At 39.2% G+C, this 17078-nt stretch overlaps 1 protein-coding gene across 9 annotated transcripts in view; it reads left to right on the top strand.

The window, feature by feature from the left end:
- CUX1 (cut like homeobox 1) overlaps window positions 1-17078 on the top strand; it is a 284219-nt gene that overhangs the window by 47893 nt on the left and 219248 nt on the right. For 8 of the 9 annotated variants that reach the window (XM_074923161.1, XM_074923163.1, XM_074923160.1 and 5 more), the window contains exon 2: window positions 8767-8877. The exons of the other annotated variant lie outside the window; for it this stretch is intronic. In XM_074923161.1, the coding sequence (XP_074779262.1) occupies window positions 8767-8877 (111 nt within the window). The remainder of the gene's footprint in view (window positions 1-8766; window positions 8878-17078) is intronic. 9 annotated transcript variants of the gene reach the window in all.

The following is a 17078-nucleotide window of genomic DNA, read 5'->3' as shown; positions in this document are numbered from 1 at the left end:
TACTGTTGTTTTTTCCTCACTGTCCTTCCCATGTGCAGCTATTCAAGTCCCTGTTGCTGGCATCCATGCGGGGAGGGCTGAGAAGGGGACTGGGGGGAGTCCCCTCCTGCCCTGACCTCCTGCTCCCCTAAAGACAGGGACAGAAGCAGAGGGGAGCAGAAAGGCAGCGTGGCCCGAGTGGGACCCCGTGTGCTGCCATCTTGATAGAGTGCTTATTGCGTTCTCTGTTGCCACTTTAAAGAAGTGGTAATTTGTCTGCTGTGGTGTGGTAAGAGCTATGGTGAGTATGGCTGCTGGCATTGCATCTTGGTCAGCTTTTGATCAACTAATGAGATAGAAGGTCAAGCAGATGTATTTTACTTTGTGTCTTGCCTAGGCAAAGTTGCAAGCAACAGTGGGTTTCCTTTGGTTTCCCATAATTTATTTTATTTGGCAGAAGAAGATATAGTTTGACTCCACACCACCCTGTAGCTGCTATGAAAGTCACAAATATGAAGCTGAGGCATTTTTTTTGTTTCTTTCCAAGTAATTAACCAGCATGTATGTGATGAGCTAACTTAAGTTTATCATGTAGAAAGCCATCAGCTGCACAGGGCAGGGAAGCAGGAATTTACGTGGTTGTAATGCGACTTACTTCATGGCTGGGAGGTGGTGGGTGAGCAGATTGCTCCGAGTTGGAGCAACGCTTGCTGCTTCACGCTGTACACTTGCTATCTGTCTGAAATCCTACCTTCTGGGAAGCCTCACTGCAGCGATGTTTAAATTAATTCATTACTTTTTGGCCTTTTCTCTTGTAGCTATTGAAGCAACTGGTCTGAACTTTTGCTTTTAAGTGGAAGAGTGTGAAATCTAATGCGTGGGAAGTCAGTGAAGTTGCAAGCAGTAACCCACCGGGATGGGAGCTGCAGCAGACTGGCCGTGGACGTGCTGTGTTTTCAAAAATTTAAGGGAGCCCTCTCCCCAGCAAACACTTGCATTTACTTTTGAGGAAATTTATGTCCTTTAAAAGTATAATGAACCGAAATGCAAAACCTAGCAGAGTGTTACGTAACTGATGGAGTAGGTTTGCTGACAGGTTTTTTTTTGCCAGGTATTGAAACCAAACTGCAAGGTCTTTGGGTGAGGTAATGGAAGCTGGTGGTTTCACAACGCTGTAGGGACTGTGCTGTGGATAGTAGAGCATCTGCATGAGAGCACCTTTAAGGAAGACTTGGAGAGGAGCAGGCTCAGAGATGCAGAGTGCAGCGAGTGCTGCTGGGGTCTGGGTGACACCTTTTAGCTGGTTTTTAGCTTGCCCAACGCTTGAGGTGAACACTTACCGCTGCACCGTAGCGATGAGGTGAAAGTAGACCTGGTGGGAACAAAGATGGTGATGACTAACAGTCTCGTGTAGGCGCTGAGGAACATGAGGAGGAGGAGAGAAGCTTTGGGGTTACGGTTGAGGATGCTATGAGTGAAACCTGAACTTTGTTTCTGGAGAGAGGTCAGAGTGCATCACCAGTGCTGTGCCACTGTCTCCAGCCGTGCAGACCCAGCCTGGGTGCTGGTCCTCGGGCCTGGGGCTTGTGAAGGTGTTCTTCAGCCCTGAATGCATGTGGTTTTGAGGAGGGTGGAAAGAGGGAATAAATAATGCCAGAAGATGAGAACTGCCTCTTGGAACAAATAGGCAATGTTTCGTTATTTTCCTGAGTAGGAGGAAAAGCTTGTTAAAGCCTTTATAGCTCTTGGACAGTCTCTCATTCTTTGCATTTTCTAAAAAGTTTTGAATTCGAGGTGTAGAAGAAAAGACAGACATAATTGTGTTGGCTCTGGCACTGTCAGTCTTTTCCCTTCGTGCATTTGTTGCTGGTGTAGATATTTATGTGGCTGGTTTATGCTGATAGTAGCTCCCTTTGAAAATCCAGTACTAGCTTTCCCTTCTTGCAAGATTTTTTGATAGGCATTCCCTGTGTTTGTGGTAGTGGCTGGTGTTAATGTGAACAGACAAAGCCACCATAAACTTTTTTTTTTCTTTTTTTCTTTTGTGTTTTTTTAAGAGCCTGTTAGTTAAGGTATCTTACTGATAGCTGCATCGGCACCTCTGGTTTTGTTCTCTCTTTGCTTTATATGGTGGCCACCACACACGTTTGACTCGTTGTCCAAAAGCACTGCATAGAGCACAAAATTTGTTCCCATTAAAGTTTGTTTTAAAACTTACTTGGAGTCAAATTACTTAAGTATGCAGAAATAAAATGTGTTTATTGAAATTCCCTAATTCTGTGAGTGAAAGGTAGTTATCAGTTTGCCAAATGGCAAAATCCTTCTTAAGAAATGTGTTTTGTTTAATGCTTATGGCTTTTGTTTTTTCTCTCCTTGGAGTGTAAAATGCAAGTATTCTGGTTTTTGCTTTGTTACTTGTTGGTCATTCACTGCTTATTTGTAAGGCAGGGGAACAGTGGTTCTCCAGGTGCTCTGCTCTCTTGAACTCTGATCTTTCCTTTTGCTTGTGTTAAAAAGGGGCTTTAGAGTGAGGCAGCCGTGAACTCATCTTACAGAGAAGAAACTTCTTTCATTGTTGCATTCTTACAATATGTTCTACCTTCCTGAGCACTTTCAGATTGGAATTGGTGCTTGCTTTTTACAGTCAAAATAGGCGTTAACAAAAATTCCTAATGTCAGCTTTGTGGTTACTTTCCTGGTCATAATCTAGAATTTTATCAAGTGAGCCTGCCTGCTTGTTTTTCCAGAGAAACACATCAAGCTTGCAAAGCAGTTTATAATTTCTGAAATACTTATGTAATCAGTACATAGGCTTCTGAACAGGTGAAAACTATGGGGTTTTTATGATTGAAAGGTAGATTGCCTAATATATCAGTCAGGGAAATGTAAAATTCCCTCAAGACAAGTAGGCTGTGTGTATGCAGAGTTGTGCCAGACACTTCTACACTGGTGTCATCATTGCAGCGAGAAATTTTCCTTTAATAGGAAATTAAAAATTGCAAAAAGCTACATTGAGAGCTTTGATAGATCTGACAAATGCAATCCTGAGAGAGGATGAAAACAAAAATGAGACTGCTAAAAACTCCTTTCAGTAGCAGATTATCATGTAGACTGGGTTACTGATTGAAATGAAGATAAAGGGAAATACCTTAAATACACAGAAACAAGATTTCAGGGGAAATGGTTACTACTACATTTACTGGTAGAAATTTCCTAATCTACATGTAGTTGTGATTTGTGTCTATCCTTGTAATAAGTAAAACTTGGTTTATGGTAAATATGTGTTCTTACCATCTGCAGCCACGCTTAAGGCTTTTGAAGGCCTAGCCTAGGCATTGTGTCCATGACTAGAAGTCTACCAGAAATAAAATCAGTCTGTCTTAAAGTTGTGATATATGTTTCTTGCTCCAGTGTAAGAGCTTTGTGGTAAATACAGCAGGGATTAAGCATCTTAAAATGGGTGAATAACAAAATTTTAGGATACAGTTACATTGCAGTGCTTGTGGATGATTGTTACAGCTTTTTATAACTTTTTCCATGTGAATCAGGAATACTGGTTCTAAGCAGAGACTGAATACTAGTTATGATAGATTATGTTAGAGCAGTTTCTGGGGGGATTGGGATGTTGAAATGTGTTCGTTTCTTGGGTCCTGAAATACCTGTGTCAGGGCCGTGGCCATAGCTGTGAGACAGGGGTGTCCAAGATGCGTGGTCAGCCACAGCGAGGGCAGAGGAGGGTGGTGCTGAGAGCTGGACGTATGAACAGAGTCAGCCAGAGCATAGGGAAACACTGGTTTGTATTATTTATTCCCTTCACACTACTTTGAATGAAGAGGAAGCATAGCTATGGAGAAAGGGAGTGTCCCAACCTCAAGACCCTCATGTTCAGGCAGCTTCACTCAGGGCCTGTCTCTTGCTGCCAGGAGGGGATGGGAACCTGCACAGTCTCTGCCTCTGTCGCATCTTTTCAGACCAGAGGTGATGAATCTGATTTTGCTGTCGCCTCTCTTCCCTCCTGGTGATAGAGCTGTGTCGCAGTGTTAAAAACCCTTCCCACCATCATGCTCCCAAATTCACATTTCCTGTCTATCCTTTCTGGTTATCCCATTTCCTTCCACATTGTCCATAAAGCAGAGGGTGCTCTTCTTGTCCCTGGCTTTGCTTTTCACACAAACTCTTCTTTTTAGTCCAGTTCCACTCACATAAGGAGAGCAGGGCAGGAGTGAGAAGCCTTGGCACCATGGGGTGCTCTCTGCTTACACAGTTTAATTTTCTTCCACCTTTTGAATGGGGGAACACTTCCTAAATATCCAAGAAAGCCCAGTTTCTTTCTAGAATCGTTTTCCCAAGTGAGTAGTTTTTGGAGAGCCTGTGGGACTCAACTTTGAGAAATGCCAGCCAGGAGCTGGCAGGGCTGGGGCGGCAGAAGGGCTGGTTTGAAGCTTCCTCTTAGAAGAAGGGAAGGACTTTGGTGTGCTAAACCGGTCAGTTGTCAGAGCTGTGCAGACCTGCTGGCTTGGTGATTATCAAGGTATGCATCTTGTAGGGAAAGACATGTCAGCCGTAAAAGAAAACAACCTTGAAACCCGTCTGCAATGAGGCTGGAGTTTCGTAATTACGTGGGGTCAACCTAATTGCAGGTTGGTGCCAAAAGGGGGGATTCCACCAGCCCCCCTCGCTCCAGCTGTGTTTTCCCAGCTCTCTTTGTACAGCACCGTGCAGCTGAGGGGGTGGCCTGAACAGGGAACTGATTCAGTGCAACAGAAGTTAGGAGGGGAAAGGTGGGATATGTTTTTAGCAGGCTTGCGTTCCTGTTGTGGCTCCCTGCACAGCCATGCCATCACGGTCTGTGGCACAGAGGGTGACAGGGCAGAATGTACAGGGATGGCCCCTGGAGAGCCTAAAAGAGGCTGGAAATACTTGCATTAAAGGAAGACAAATTCACTTCGAGTTGGTTGTTGTTAGCAGTGAACTGACCCTCCTAGTTTTAGGTATATATATATATTTTTTATGCTGCATGAAAGAAACCTTTTAATGTTTGTTTTCTGAGTATTGCCTTTAATGACTCCTGCATTTAAGAGCATAGGACTTTCTTGTCTCCCCTCTTCCCACTGCCTCCCTCCCACCCCCAATAAATTTGTTGAAATGGGTCAGAGCAGAAACCCTGGAGAGAGTTCTTTAGTTATCTATGGCTTAAGCAGTGTGAACTGTGTCTGCCTTGGATCGATGGGACTTTGGGGCAAGGGGAAGGATAATGGTCTGTCTTGTTCTTTCTCAAAACATGCTCCAAGTAGCGACTTACTTTTTGCAGGGGCAATTGAATGGTGACTATTTTTGGCCAGAAAGTTTATTAGCCAGTGTTGAATCAGTGGAACTAAAGCTTCCAGGTTTTGAGTCCTTTCTGTAGTCAGGTCACCCTGCAACACCTCTGAGCCCTGGTTTCTCTTTGCTTTTTATTGGAACCTTTTTGATTTCAAAGGTGTGGAGAATGATACTGAGACATGGTCTCCTATTTTTGTTACACTCTAAGGGACTCTCTGGTATGCTGCTTTCTGTACAGTATTGCATCTCCTTTTACTTAGTATCTATTTAGAGAGTGGTTACAAGGCTTGTGAAGCATGTATACCTTTGAGTATTAGATAATACTCAGGTTTGAAATCTCAAAGTTAATGCTACTTACTCCTTAATACATGCTTGCTTGCAGAAATAATGCGTTGGCTACGTTGAATTTTTACAAAAAATGGAGTATCTTATGAGGCTAAGTCACTAAAGTATGAAAAATCTGCTGTTAATGCTTGTGGGTTGTAATCCTATATCTTATTATGTTTAGATAAATGAAACTTGCATTGTAGATGGCTGAGATCAAGTAAGGAAGAAAAAACTAGGAATTCTTCAAATAGTTTTGATTTGGGCCTTATCAGCTATGACATAGCTTGAAGATTTAGTATCTAGTTTTATATCAGGTCTGGTATACAGGGCTGGATATCTACTCTTCTTCAGCTGGAATTGCATCTCACTATATCTGTTGTTTGTAAATGCTAGACAAGATCTTGAGCTTGTGGGCTTCAGCCCACAGTATTGAAAGGTTCGGTATTGTTGCATGCTGGCATTTCTGCTTGGCAGTGTCTGTACCTGAGATGTCACATAAGGAAGTGTTTTGCAGTGAGAAAGTAGCAGACCTGCCCCAGAAGGAATTCTGAAAGTAGTGGCAAGGAGTCCGTAGTAAGTGCATCGTGGCACTGGTATCAATCAAGCAGTGAGGGTGAGAAGGTTATTCTTCTTTTGTCACCTGACTCTTCATAATAGCACAAAATAGGAAATATGATTCATTTTTAATCAGTTCTTTTTCTTTCTTATGTCTAAACTTAGAAGTATAGGTCTTTAAAAGTCTACTTTTCCATATGTAAAGTTGCTTGCTAGCACTCTTTATTGTAAAACAAAGCATTTGATTCTTTGGTTTACTAAAATTCCCTCTTACTTCATGATTTGTGTTTGCTTTGCTTTGCTTTAAATGTGTGCTTCCTTTTTAAATATAGTTTTCCAAGTTGCTGGCCGTACCAGATTGTTTATATTTTTTAAAAGCCTTCTGCTTAGCCGTTATATTGCTCTTTATAGTACTGCTTAACCACATTGGTTTCTGTTGCTCTTTTTTCTTGCATAAACTTAGCTGGGATGAATTTCAAATGTGGTTTATCCAACTGTTAAGTATTTCCCACTTTTCTGCAATAGATTTCACATATGTTACAGAATTCCAAACCAAGTTCTGGTGGACATATTGCCCTGTTTTTTTCCTCAAAGTCAGAAATAGAGGTTTTTTTAAGCATTACAGTGACAATATTTAGGTCACTGGCTCCAGCATGCTGCCTAGCTTCAAATCCATTTGTCATATTTAGCTTATTTCCAAGAATTAAGATAACTATGGTCCATATATTTCTTAGGAAAAAAAATGCTATCTTAGTTTTGTGGTAATAAACCTAAAGGGGGAAAAAAAAAAAAAGTATTGATCCTTTTGAGTTGGAAACTGCAGAAGGCTGTATTTTTTCCTCCAGAGGTCAAAGTGTTCAGTCACATAAAAGACACGTGCATCCATCCAGTCTTTCAGAGTTACAGGATTTACCCGTACAAACATGTAACTAAGAACTTGTAATTAGGCTTTTTCACAGAGTATCTAGGAAAAAATTCAGGAGCCAAATTACCTGTCTGCTAGTCCTCTGTGTTCTTTTTTAAACTTGTAGAACAGAGGTTTTAACAGGTGTCCTGTAGGTACCTGCTGTCTGTTCCTATTTCTAACACTTCTGCAAAAATAGGAAGAGACGAATCATTTGTTTTCCCATTTATTTCCCCATACTGGGTGCCCAGTTCCACTGGGAAGTATATATGACCCACTGCACAGTAAAGTTTCTATGCTAACCATCTAGTAGTAACCAAATCGGCTTTATTTTCGCTGTGGTTTTTGTGTATGGTGGTATCAAGAGATGACCTGGTCCATGACTTGCCTGACTACTGGGGATCTGGAATTAGACCTGACAGGAGGTCCCAGGCTTGGTTTTTTGGGTCTGGTCCATTACAGGTTGTTGAGTTACAAACAAATGGTGTGGCAGGATTTCTAGCAACTATTGGGGTTTTTGTGTGCAGATTGGAGGCATGTTAGCAGAGTGATGTGATAAAGATAGCTGCAAAGGACACCTGCTTTATGTCTTGCTCTAGCATGCTCTCACTTTTCATGAACTTCTTTCTCATAGCCAGGTTTTTCTCCTTTCAAATTAGTAAGGGGGGAAAACGGTGCCAAATTCCTTTTACAAATTCTTGGTTATATTATAACTACAGGTGACTTGGGGAGTGATGTACACAGCTGAGTGGAGGGTTTAGCCTTTTTTTCGTCATGTTTCATGGAAATACCACACAAAAGGAATAAATTGAGGCAGAACATTGAGTGCTGTTGGCTTATGTGCTGATAAGTCACCCATTCAGTCTATTGTGGTGACATTTGGAAGCACAGCACTGAGTAAAGAAACTGGGATGGGGATAAGGCACTTGGATGTAGCTTGGCAACAGTCTGTAGGCTGAGCTTGTACTTCAGCCAGTAGAAGCTGTTGGAAGATAATGTGGTGTTCATCAGGTGATTAAAAAAAGATATGTTTTGGGGAGGAAAGGGAGGTACCATCTAGTAATTTTAGAGAAATGGATTCTAATAGTAGGAAATTATATTTTGTATTCAAGTAAGGAAAGACTTAAATGGAAAAAGAGCACTGCAGTGGCAGTATTACATATACTATGTCATTTGAAATAAAGGGTGGCTGAAGCATAACCAGTCTAGGCTGAAGTATAAGGTTAACCAGTATTTGCGTTAATCATAATTTTTTTCATAGAATAACACAAAAAGGGTAAATCCAGTATCTCTAAAAGGCAGGTAGGTGAAAATAAACCTGTCTTGAACACGTCCAAGATCTGTAATCTTCAGTGGATTTGGGAAATTATTAGGAGGTGTGTATTGCATGCTGCTGTGCTGTGTAATGTTGTGGAAAAGCCATGAACGCTTTTGAGAAAAATGGTGATTTTGATTGCAAGAAGGTATCAGAAAAATTGTGAACCTCATTTGATGTTATTCAGGAGGTCAGACTTCTGGAAGCTTGGTGCTTTGTTCTGTACTGCTCTGTTGTCCAGCTGTCTTGATATTCCAAATGACATGATGTATGTATGAGCTTTTTTAAAAGTTACTCCTGTGAGAAACAGACCTCTGACTATAGTTCCTTTTTTTTGTTGTTGTTGTTTTGTTTTTCTTGACAGAGAGAGCTCGATGCCACAGCAACAATATTGGCTAACCGGCAAGATGAAAGTGAGCAGTCTAGGAAAAAACTTATTGAGCAAAGTCGCGAGTTCAAGAAAAACACTCCAGAGGTAAGGAGAAAAGCTATTCTGTTCTGTTGAATTTCTTACAGTAGTATATGATACTAGGCCTATGTAAGTAGGGATTTTTTTAATGGTTTGTTTCCATTATTTTCTTGTATGTATTGCTGAGTCCACCATCTTGTCTAAGACTTGAGTTCTCATCAAGCAGCTTTTGCATTCCCTAAATAACAAAATATGAATCGATGTTTTTAGAGGAAGTATGAACATTAACCTTCAAACAGGCTTGCTCTAAATTTTGTAATAATGTAAAACCTGGAGAATTGCAAAAAAAATTCTTCCTCACTAATCCAAACTCTCTTAGCACTTGGATGTAGAAGGTGACATTTTGCTGCCTAAATAAATCTATATCAAGGGCATAACTTCAAAGATGCTCATTTTTCTATCAAAAGTGAAATTAACTTTTGCTGTTGATTTCACTGGAAATGCAACAAGGTCAGTGCTGAGCTCCTTAGAAAACTCTGCTTGGAGGATGTTCGTCGCACGCAGCAGGTGGTGTGTAAAAGGTGTCAGGACCGATGGTAGGCAAACCTCAGAAAGGTGATTATTGTGTGTAGGAAGCTGGGAGTATTTAAACTCTGCCGTGCTCGTGTTAACATGTGTACCATGTGTGTCTGTGTACACGTATGCATAGTTATATCAAAAATACGTATAAACTCGTTAACTAATGAATGCGTAGCAATGTGTAGGGCTTGTTTGTTTGTTTGTTTGTTTTGTGTTTGGTTGGTTTTTTTTTTCCCCCCAATGATAGCCAGCAATCTGTTCATCCAGGAATGTTCTAGGGTTTCAAAGCCCATTCCGGATAACTGATACACAAGTATTGGTTCCTTCCAAGTATCTTCCTGGGCGAGAAGCAGCAGGCAACTTTTCTAACCTTTATTGCTGCTTCTCAAGTAGCAGATGTTGCTTTGCTTCCTGATGGTACAGAGGGAGAGATGCTGAAGGATCTGAGCCAGGGAGGGGAAGGAGTGACTTATGGGGAAGGGGGAGCGCTTAACTGACACCCTGAGGAGGCTTTGTGGGGCAGAAATCAGTTCTCTTTGAAGAAGAGAAAATTTTGGAACTGCAGCTTTTAAGGAATAGAACTTTTAAAAAGGAGCAAAAGAATATGGAGAGTGAATGCAGTAGCTCTGAGAGGGTGAGGAATGAGTTGAGTTGATTCCCTTTGCCGGGGAGAACAAACTATGGGGAAGAAGAGGGGGAAGGAGAGAAGTTGAAAGCCTTCTCAGTCTTCTCTGCCGTGGTGCTCTTTCTGCAGCTTTGTTTCTGAACAGCAGCACAATCTAATTCCCCTTCTACTTTCTCTGACAGAACTAAAAAATGGGATCAAAGATTTAGAAGAAATAATTGCCAGCTGTAACAGACTTGATATGCAGTTGTTGCTCGCAGAGGCATGGAGGAGGTAGCTCAGATGTAGAAGGTCTGACAGGGCCACCCCCTCCTGTCCAAGGCGCTTGGTGTGGTAGATGTGGCTGTGTAAGAGGCAAAAAACTGAGTGAGGCAGGGTCCAACTGTCTTTGCTGGAAAACTTCTCTTTACACAAAAGTTTAAGCTTGTTTGCTGTGTGTTCACCTTCAGCTGTTTTCTGCACTCCCCAAAAAGGAGGGAAGTCTATGAATACTTCTCAAAGCTTAGACAGTTTTGGAAGACAGTTGAAAATTATCGGGCAGGATTATTAACTACTTGACCTCATTTTTTTCCAAAACTGCAACTTGTCTGTAAAACCTACCCAATATGGTGAAAACAGCCTTGAGGTAGATAGGAAACTTGAGCCATGGGCATTTGCAAACTGATACATTTATGTTACTAAAATATCAAACATGTTCTGTTTAATAACATAAAAGAGTTCTGTAGTAGAAAACAGCTTGCATGCAGGACCATTCTTCAGATAAAGAAATAATCTAGTGTGCAGTTTAATTTAAATTTCCCCGATGAAGTAACAACTTTCTTGGTATAAAAAAACCCCCAAATCACAAAGGTGGAATTGTTAAATTTAACAATTTGTTTTAGAATCCTATTTTACATTTTGTTTTTCATTCTGCATGCATCTCTGTCAGGGCAGTAGTGGTTTAGCCTGTTCCAGCATCTCTTTTCCTCTGCTGTAGCCAGTCTCCCCATAAATCAGGAGACAAGTGTCGATTGCCTTGACTTTCCGATCCATTGCTGTCTGGGATGTCCTCCTGACTTTCCATAAGGTCCGCTTGAAAGCAATTTCTGGTGTAGCAGAAAAGGATTCGAAAAATTGCTAATGAACATGAGGATATTTCTATTTACTTTAAAAAATGTGACAGATCTATTTGGCTCGTTTCTGCCTTCCTTGCAAATTATCAAATTGCTGCAAAAGAAATATAATATTTTTGTGTTTATAGGAATGACTCTAGGGCTTTTAATATTTAAAAATGTTAAAATACTATTTCAGACTTGGCATGCTGGGAGAAGTCTTTGGGAAGAAGTGTCTCATGTTTGGGAACCTTATGAGAACAGAGAATTCAGTGGCAGTTCTTACACGCAGAAACTGTTAGGAAAGGTTCTTAATTTCAGCTATTGCAAAAATACTTTTTACCTCCTCATGCCATTTAAGAGGTCATATCAGACCTGCTGCTTATAGATGTTGAGGGGTATTTTCAGTCTCAATTTGTTTCATCTTGAGCAGCTACTGTGGAAGGCTGAGACTGGTCAGGAGATTACTTGAAACATCAATTTTACATGACTGTTACTTGGAAGGCATCTCAAAATATATCATGAGAATTGCCACCCTGCACCAGATGATTATTTTCTTATAGTGATAATTCCTGAATTATTGTGACTAACTGTGGTACTTTTGGGGTATTTTGACCTCTGTGAAATTCTTGGTCTAACTCATCATGTTCTCATATGCTGATTCTGATGTGAACAAGCAAATGTTTGAATGACCATCTTTGAGAATTTTGGGGTTTTAGTCTCTAAATAATTTCAGTTGCACAGGTTAATAATTTTTGGCACAAAGTGAGGATGCTTCCTAATGTTGATAACTTTGCCTTCATTCCTACCAAGATTCCTAGCTGAGTAACTGCTTTTTGCTTACCTGTTTCTGTTTTAAACATAGAAAAGCTTGTGTAATACTTGCAGTGGTGCATAATTCTAAGCTAGTCAACAACAACAGTGAAAAATACCAGAAAACAAGTAACTGCATAAACCTAGGCTTTGTAAATAAGTAATATGTGATCGTTAAAGACTCATGAAGAGGGAGGACAGTAATACTTAAGCCTGTTTAACCTATAACTCTCCATTGCTTTCCTTTATGATTCAGCCATGTAAACTAGATAATGCTGAGCTCTATTGGTTATTACCAGGCTCACCTGAAATATGGGTCATTAAACTGAGCACAGGACAAATGATCAGCTTGAGAGGCCTGGGCCAGCTGCTCTCAGGAAGTAAAATAAGATATTAGTTTTCTAATGTGAGAGCATGAGCTCTAAAAAATCAGGCAAATGTGAGGTGTCTGCATAAAGCATGTATTTGGGTATAGGAGCTTATCCTGTGAGCTTGTTACTTTGGTCACTTTTTTTTCCTGGTGGTGATTCCTCACTGTTGTTGCCTTTTACTGTTTCTAGGTTGCAAATGTGCTCTGTTGGTGAGATTTAGAAAGTTACGGTTACCTTTGAATGCTCTAATGGACATCTGTGTTTTGTAAAGCAGATTAAAGATTGGATCAGCAGAGTTACGGAAGAATGTGGGAGAACCTTTAAACATAGACAGCCTAAGTATGTTCTCAAATAAAAAAATGGAATATTGGAAGGTGCCAGAAAACAAAACAGATGAGCATATGAATAGCGTATCTTATCACTGAATGGCCATGGCAGCCTGCTGACTCGGAGCACTTTTATAAATAAACACAAGTTGTGCAGCGTGACAGTGATGTTGCCACTGAGGACCACGCAGTGCTGCACCGCCGCGTGTGCTCCTGTGGGCTCCTGCTCGGGTGGCAGCGGGAGCTGGTGCAGCCGTTGCCCATCTATTTACACTGTAGGTATCATTTTGCATGCTCAGTTTTGTGCTGCTTCGGTTGATCTCTAGCGATGTTTACTTGCCTACATCAAACCTGGCTTTCACTGTTGCCCTTGTTACGTGAACTATCACCATCGTCCCTGTCTTGCTCAGTTACGTTCCTGCAGTGCCAGTGCCACAAAAGAGAGATAGATGAGCCTGCAGAATTTATTGTTATAAAGGTAACAGTTTTCTTCATGATATTGCATATTAGGTTGATGCATATTTTACGTTTTTACAAAAATAACATTATAATTGCAAGTCATAATTAACTGGAGGAAATGAACAGTTATTATGCAAGGGCTCAATTTTTAAAAAAATTTAAAAATCTTAAATTCATAGTCTCCAGTGCTTTTGTATCGTTCTATTCAATTATCCAGTCTCTACAGCAAAAAATCAAATTAAGCTTAAAAAATAAGAATATTAATTCTGCTGGCTGAATTAGCTCTTGAAATGAGAGGAATGTCTTCCTAATTGTTGGTAGTGAACCGTCCTTGATTCCTAACAACTCTGCACAGTCAACTTTGATCTAACATTTGAAACAAAGTGAAAATAATAACACGCCTAGAAAAAGTACTGAAAAATATACAGTTTGTTTGAAAATAGTTGATGCTCTCAGTGTGTGTACATAGGGGTGAATATTGATTTGCTGCCATCTAGAGCTGGGTTGTTCTACTTTCTTTTCTTTTTTTCTTTTTTCTTTTTTCTTTTTTTTTTCTTTTATAATTTTTTAATTTACTTTCCCTGTGTGCCTGATAGTGTATGGATGTTCCTTCCTCCCCTTCATCAGCATTTTTCCAGGAACATAAAGGACTCCTGTTAATTTTGGGGCCTGAGTATGGAAGAACAGACAGGACATTTTTATGTAAAAATTAGCTAACATAATATGACTAAATGCAGTTAATACAGTTTATAAATATTAAATGTCTGAGTACATGGTAGAGAATAAAAAAATGCCACCTTTCTATGTATTTCCTACTTACTACTTAAAAATTTTTTCTAGAAAAAGGAGGAAGAATACTGCTTAAGTTCTCTCTTTCTCTTTTCCCATGGCTTTGAAAAGGAGAATTTACGAGATTTTTGTTAAGAAGAAATGAATTTGCAGTGAAGCAATTTGTTAGAAAATAATATTTTCTATTCATTTGAGTCAAATGCAAGTATCAATATTTAATTATGTTAAAAAGTTCTTTATTAAAAAACATTTATTTAAAACATTAGTAGAATGTTAAATACATAGACTACTGTCCTTCTTGAGTTAAAACGTTACCATTTCCTTCTATAAAAATCAACATTACAAGAACAGAGATGTATGATTTACCTTGCAAGTTTGCAACTAAGATTTATACCTCTTCTTCAGGATAATGATATTTAGGTGCCAAGTCCTCCCTTTCAGTGTTTTTATGGAATATTACCATTTTCTGAAGAGGTTCTGTTTGCAAGGTAAATGATGTTTATGATAATTTGTACTATATGAGCTTGTTATTTCAAAAGCTAAATGCATAAATATATTATTATTATTATGTGACTTTTTGCAGAAAAATAATATAGCTTCATGTCTTAAAATGTAATCTAAAAAATAGTCTTGTGGAGTCAGTTAGGTTAAATCAGATCTAACCTTATCCTGGAGGTCCCTTATTCATGAGTTCTCAATAATTTTGCTGTCATAATTTAATACATATTTGACTTCAGCATATTCTAATTGTTAATAGGAAAAACATCAGTGTTTCTAACATGCTTTTCTATATTACGATCGCTTACTGCCTTTTCACTTCCTTGAAAGTGAGGGAACAATAAAAGAATTGTAATTCACAGTTGTATTTTTCTAGGATTCTCTAAAACTGACCTCCATTTTTTTGCACGTTGACCATTTTCACCACTGTTAATTTTTTCTTTCTTTCTTTTTTTTTTTTTTTTTTTTTTTTTAAATTGTCTTTATCACCCACAAAAAGCGAAGCCAGAATCTCTGGCAGATGGCATCTCCCCTGCTATTTGCTGTGCACACATTACTTAATGCTCACAGCGATTCTTGCTGTAGCTCAGTGCGTTGAGGAACAGCAAATCCAAGCCAGGAACGAACCTTTTTAACATGTGAGCCTTTATCTGGTGTACCTGCCTAATTTTTCTGTGTTGCAGTATAGCTGTGAATCTGCCCCCCTAAACACTGGGTCAGTTTGTTGATTGAACTGGCATCCTTGGTTCAGTAAAACTTCAGTTATGGTTTGTTTTCCAAAAGCAAGCCATTTTGCTTTTCTCAGCAGGGAAAAGGTGGCAGCAAAGGTTGTAGGTGGGCAACAGGCTGTTGGGTTGCAGAATCTGTAGAATTTGTTTTGAGATAGCAGGACTTGAGAAGATCCTTTTACAAAATGAGGCTGTGTTTTGGGGATTATTAGTATGTAGGATTCCACAGGTAACTGTAGCTGTACAGCAGCATTTGTAGATGTCTGGAATTTAGGAAAATAATTTCCTTGACCTGCAGAAGTAATGATTTTGCATTACTAGGGAGAGAAGTTTAATTTGAAGCATTTTTCTGAAACCATACTATCTAGGACCTTTTGAGTTACTGTCTCTCCATTTTCTTTAAAAATGTCCTTAAATAAATTTTCTACATGTTTACCTGAGAAGTTTTTTTGTAAAGCTGAAAATATATGGGTGAGTACTTTATTCAAGAGTTACAAAAATATTCAAGAGGGAGACACATCTGATTTGACTGATGAACACGTTAGAGTAGTTGAAGAAATTAATTACTCTGAAGTCACTTGCTTGTAGTAATTTAGATTTATTTCATTTAAGCATTTTTCTGGTTAAACATGCTTGACAGCTGAAGAATGCATTTTTCTTCTAGCAACATCAGTTGCAGGTATTAGATTTCAGTCATGTCAAGGGTGCTGTATTTTCCATTGCAAAATAGAATAGGGGATATTTTTGGTATTACTGTGGTATACAGAGGGACATACTTGTAAGCAAATATTTACAGATTAATCTCTCTTGTTAACATTAGATGCTACTATGAATTTCTCCTGTCACTAAGAATGAAACAATGCAAAGCAAATAGTTTGTTTTTCTCAAGTTGTACTTGGCTTTGCTTGAACTTTCCAGCGTTGACCCATTTGGAAGCTGGCCAGAGTGAATGGCTGGGGCAGGGGAAGGGTTGGGGAGTGGAGTGGAGGTGTAAAAGAGGAGAGCATTTTCAAGGTCAGAACTTGAAAGAAAAGACTTGATTTTACAGGACATTTGTCATCCTTCCTCCTGAAGAATGGTTGTAGTTTAAATAAGTGTGCATTAAGACTAATAACACGATCTACTGGATGCGTCATTGACTATTTTTTTAAGGGAAAATACTTTCATTTATTTAGCTGAAATAGCTGAGATTTTTCTCGCTGTGGTACCAACAATTAACCACCCATTCTTACCTTTTGTGATACGTTACTTATAAAGGGAAGTGTAAAACGGGCAATTTCTATATAGATCACAGAAAGATGAGACTGGGTACTCTCAAAGCAGATCTTAAGTTCAGTTCCTATATTTGTTTTGAGCAATTTGAACAATAGTCTAACTTATTTTCAAGATTCAACTCATAAGAATAACAGGTAAACAAGATACCTGCTCTTCCTTCCTATGTGTATTTGCCAAGAAGAAATAATTAAACATCTTCAATTGGTACTTTTCCTTTTAACTTTGTGAACAAATATGCTGTAAACCTACTTCAGTTCATCCACTGGACCACCTCAAAGTCATTCAGGTGTAATTAAAGGAACAACTTTTTCGTTTCCTGTTTTTTCAGAAATGGAAAAAAACAACCTGGTAAATGCATTTCTTTTTTCAAGCCTAAAAATCACTAATTCTTTCAAAGCTTTAAAGCACCGTTTGTGTTGAGGAAGTAAGAAGAGATCCAAAGCTAAAGCAAGCTAGTTTTTATAATTAAGAAAATACATATATTTCTACACATAATTACGAATTGTAACAAAAGCTCAGTATTAAAATAGGTCCACTGAATCCCTGGAATTGTGCTTGCCAACTAAAACACCTACTATGAATTTAGTAATGGGTTATGCAAACATAAATTACAAGGCCAGACATTTTAAAAGGAAAAAAAGTTGATTTATTGTCACATTGGAGACACGGCAGGATAGAAGCACAATTTCATTTTTCCATATATTCATCAACAC

The sequence above is a fragment of the Athene noctua genome, chromosome 19 (assembly GCF_965140245.1).
Source record: "Athene noctua chromosome 19, bAthNoc1.hap1.1, whole genome shotgun sequence".
Taxonomy (NCBI): domain Eukaryota; kingdom Metazoa; phylum Chordata; class Aves; order Strigiformes; family Strigidae; genus Athene; species Athene noctua.
The sequence above is the reverse complement of the archived record's forward strand: the minus strand, read 5'-3'. Positions and strand labels throughout refer to the sequence as shown.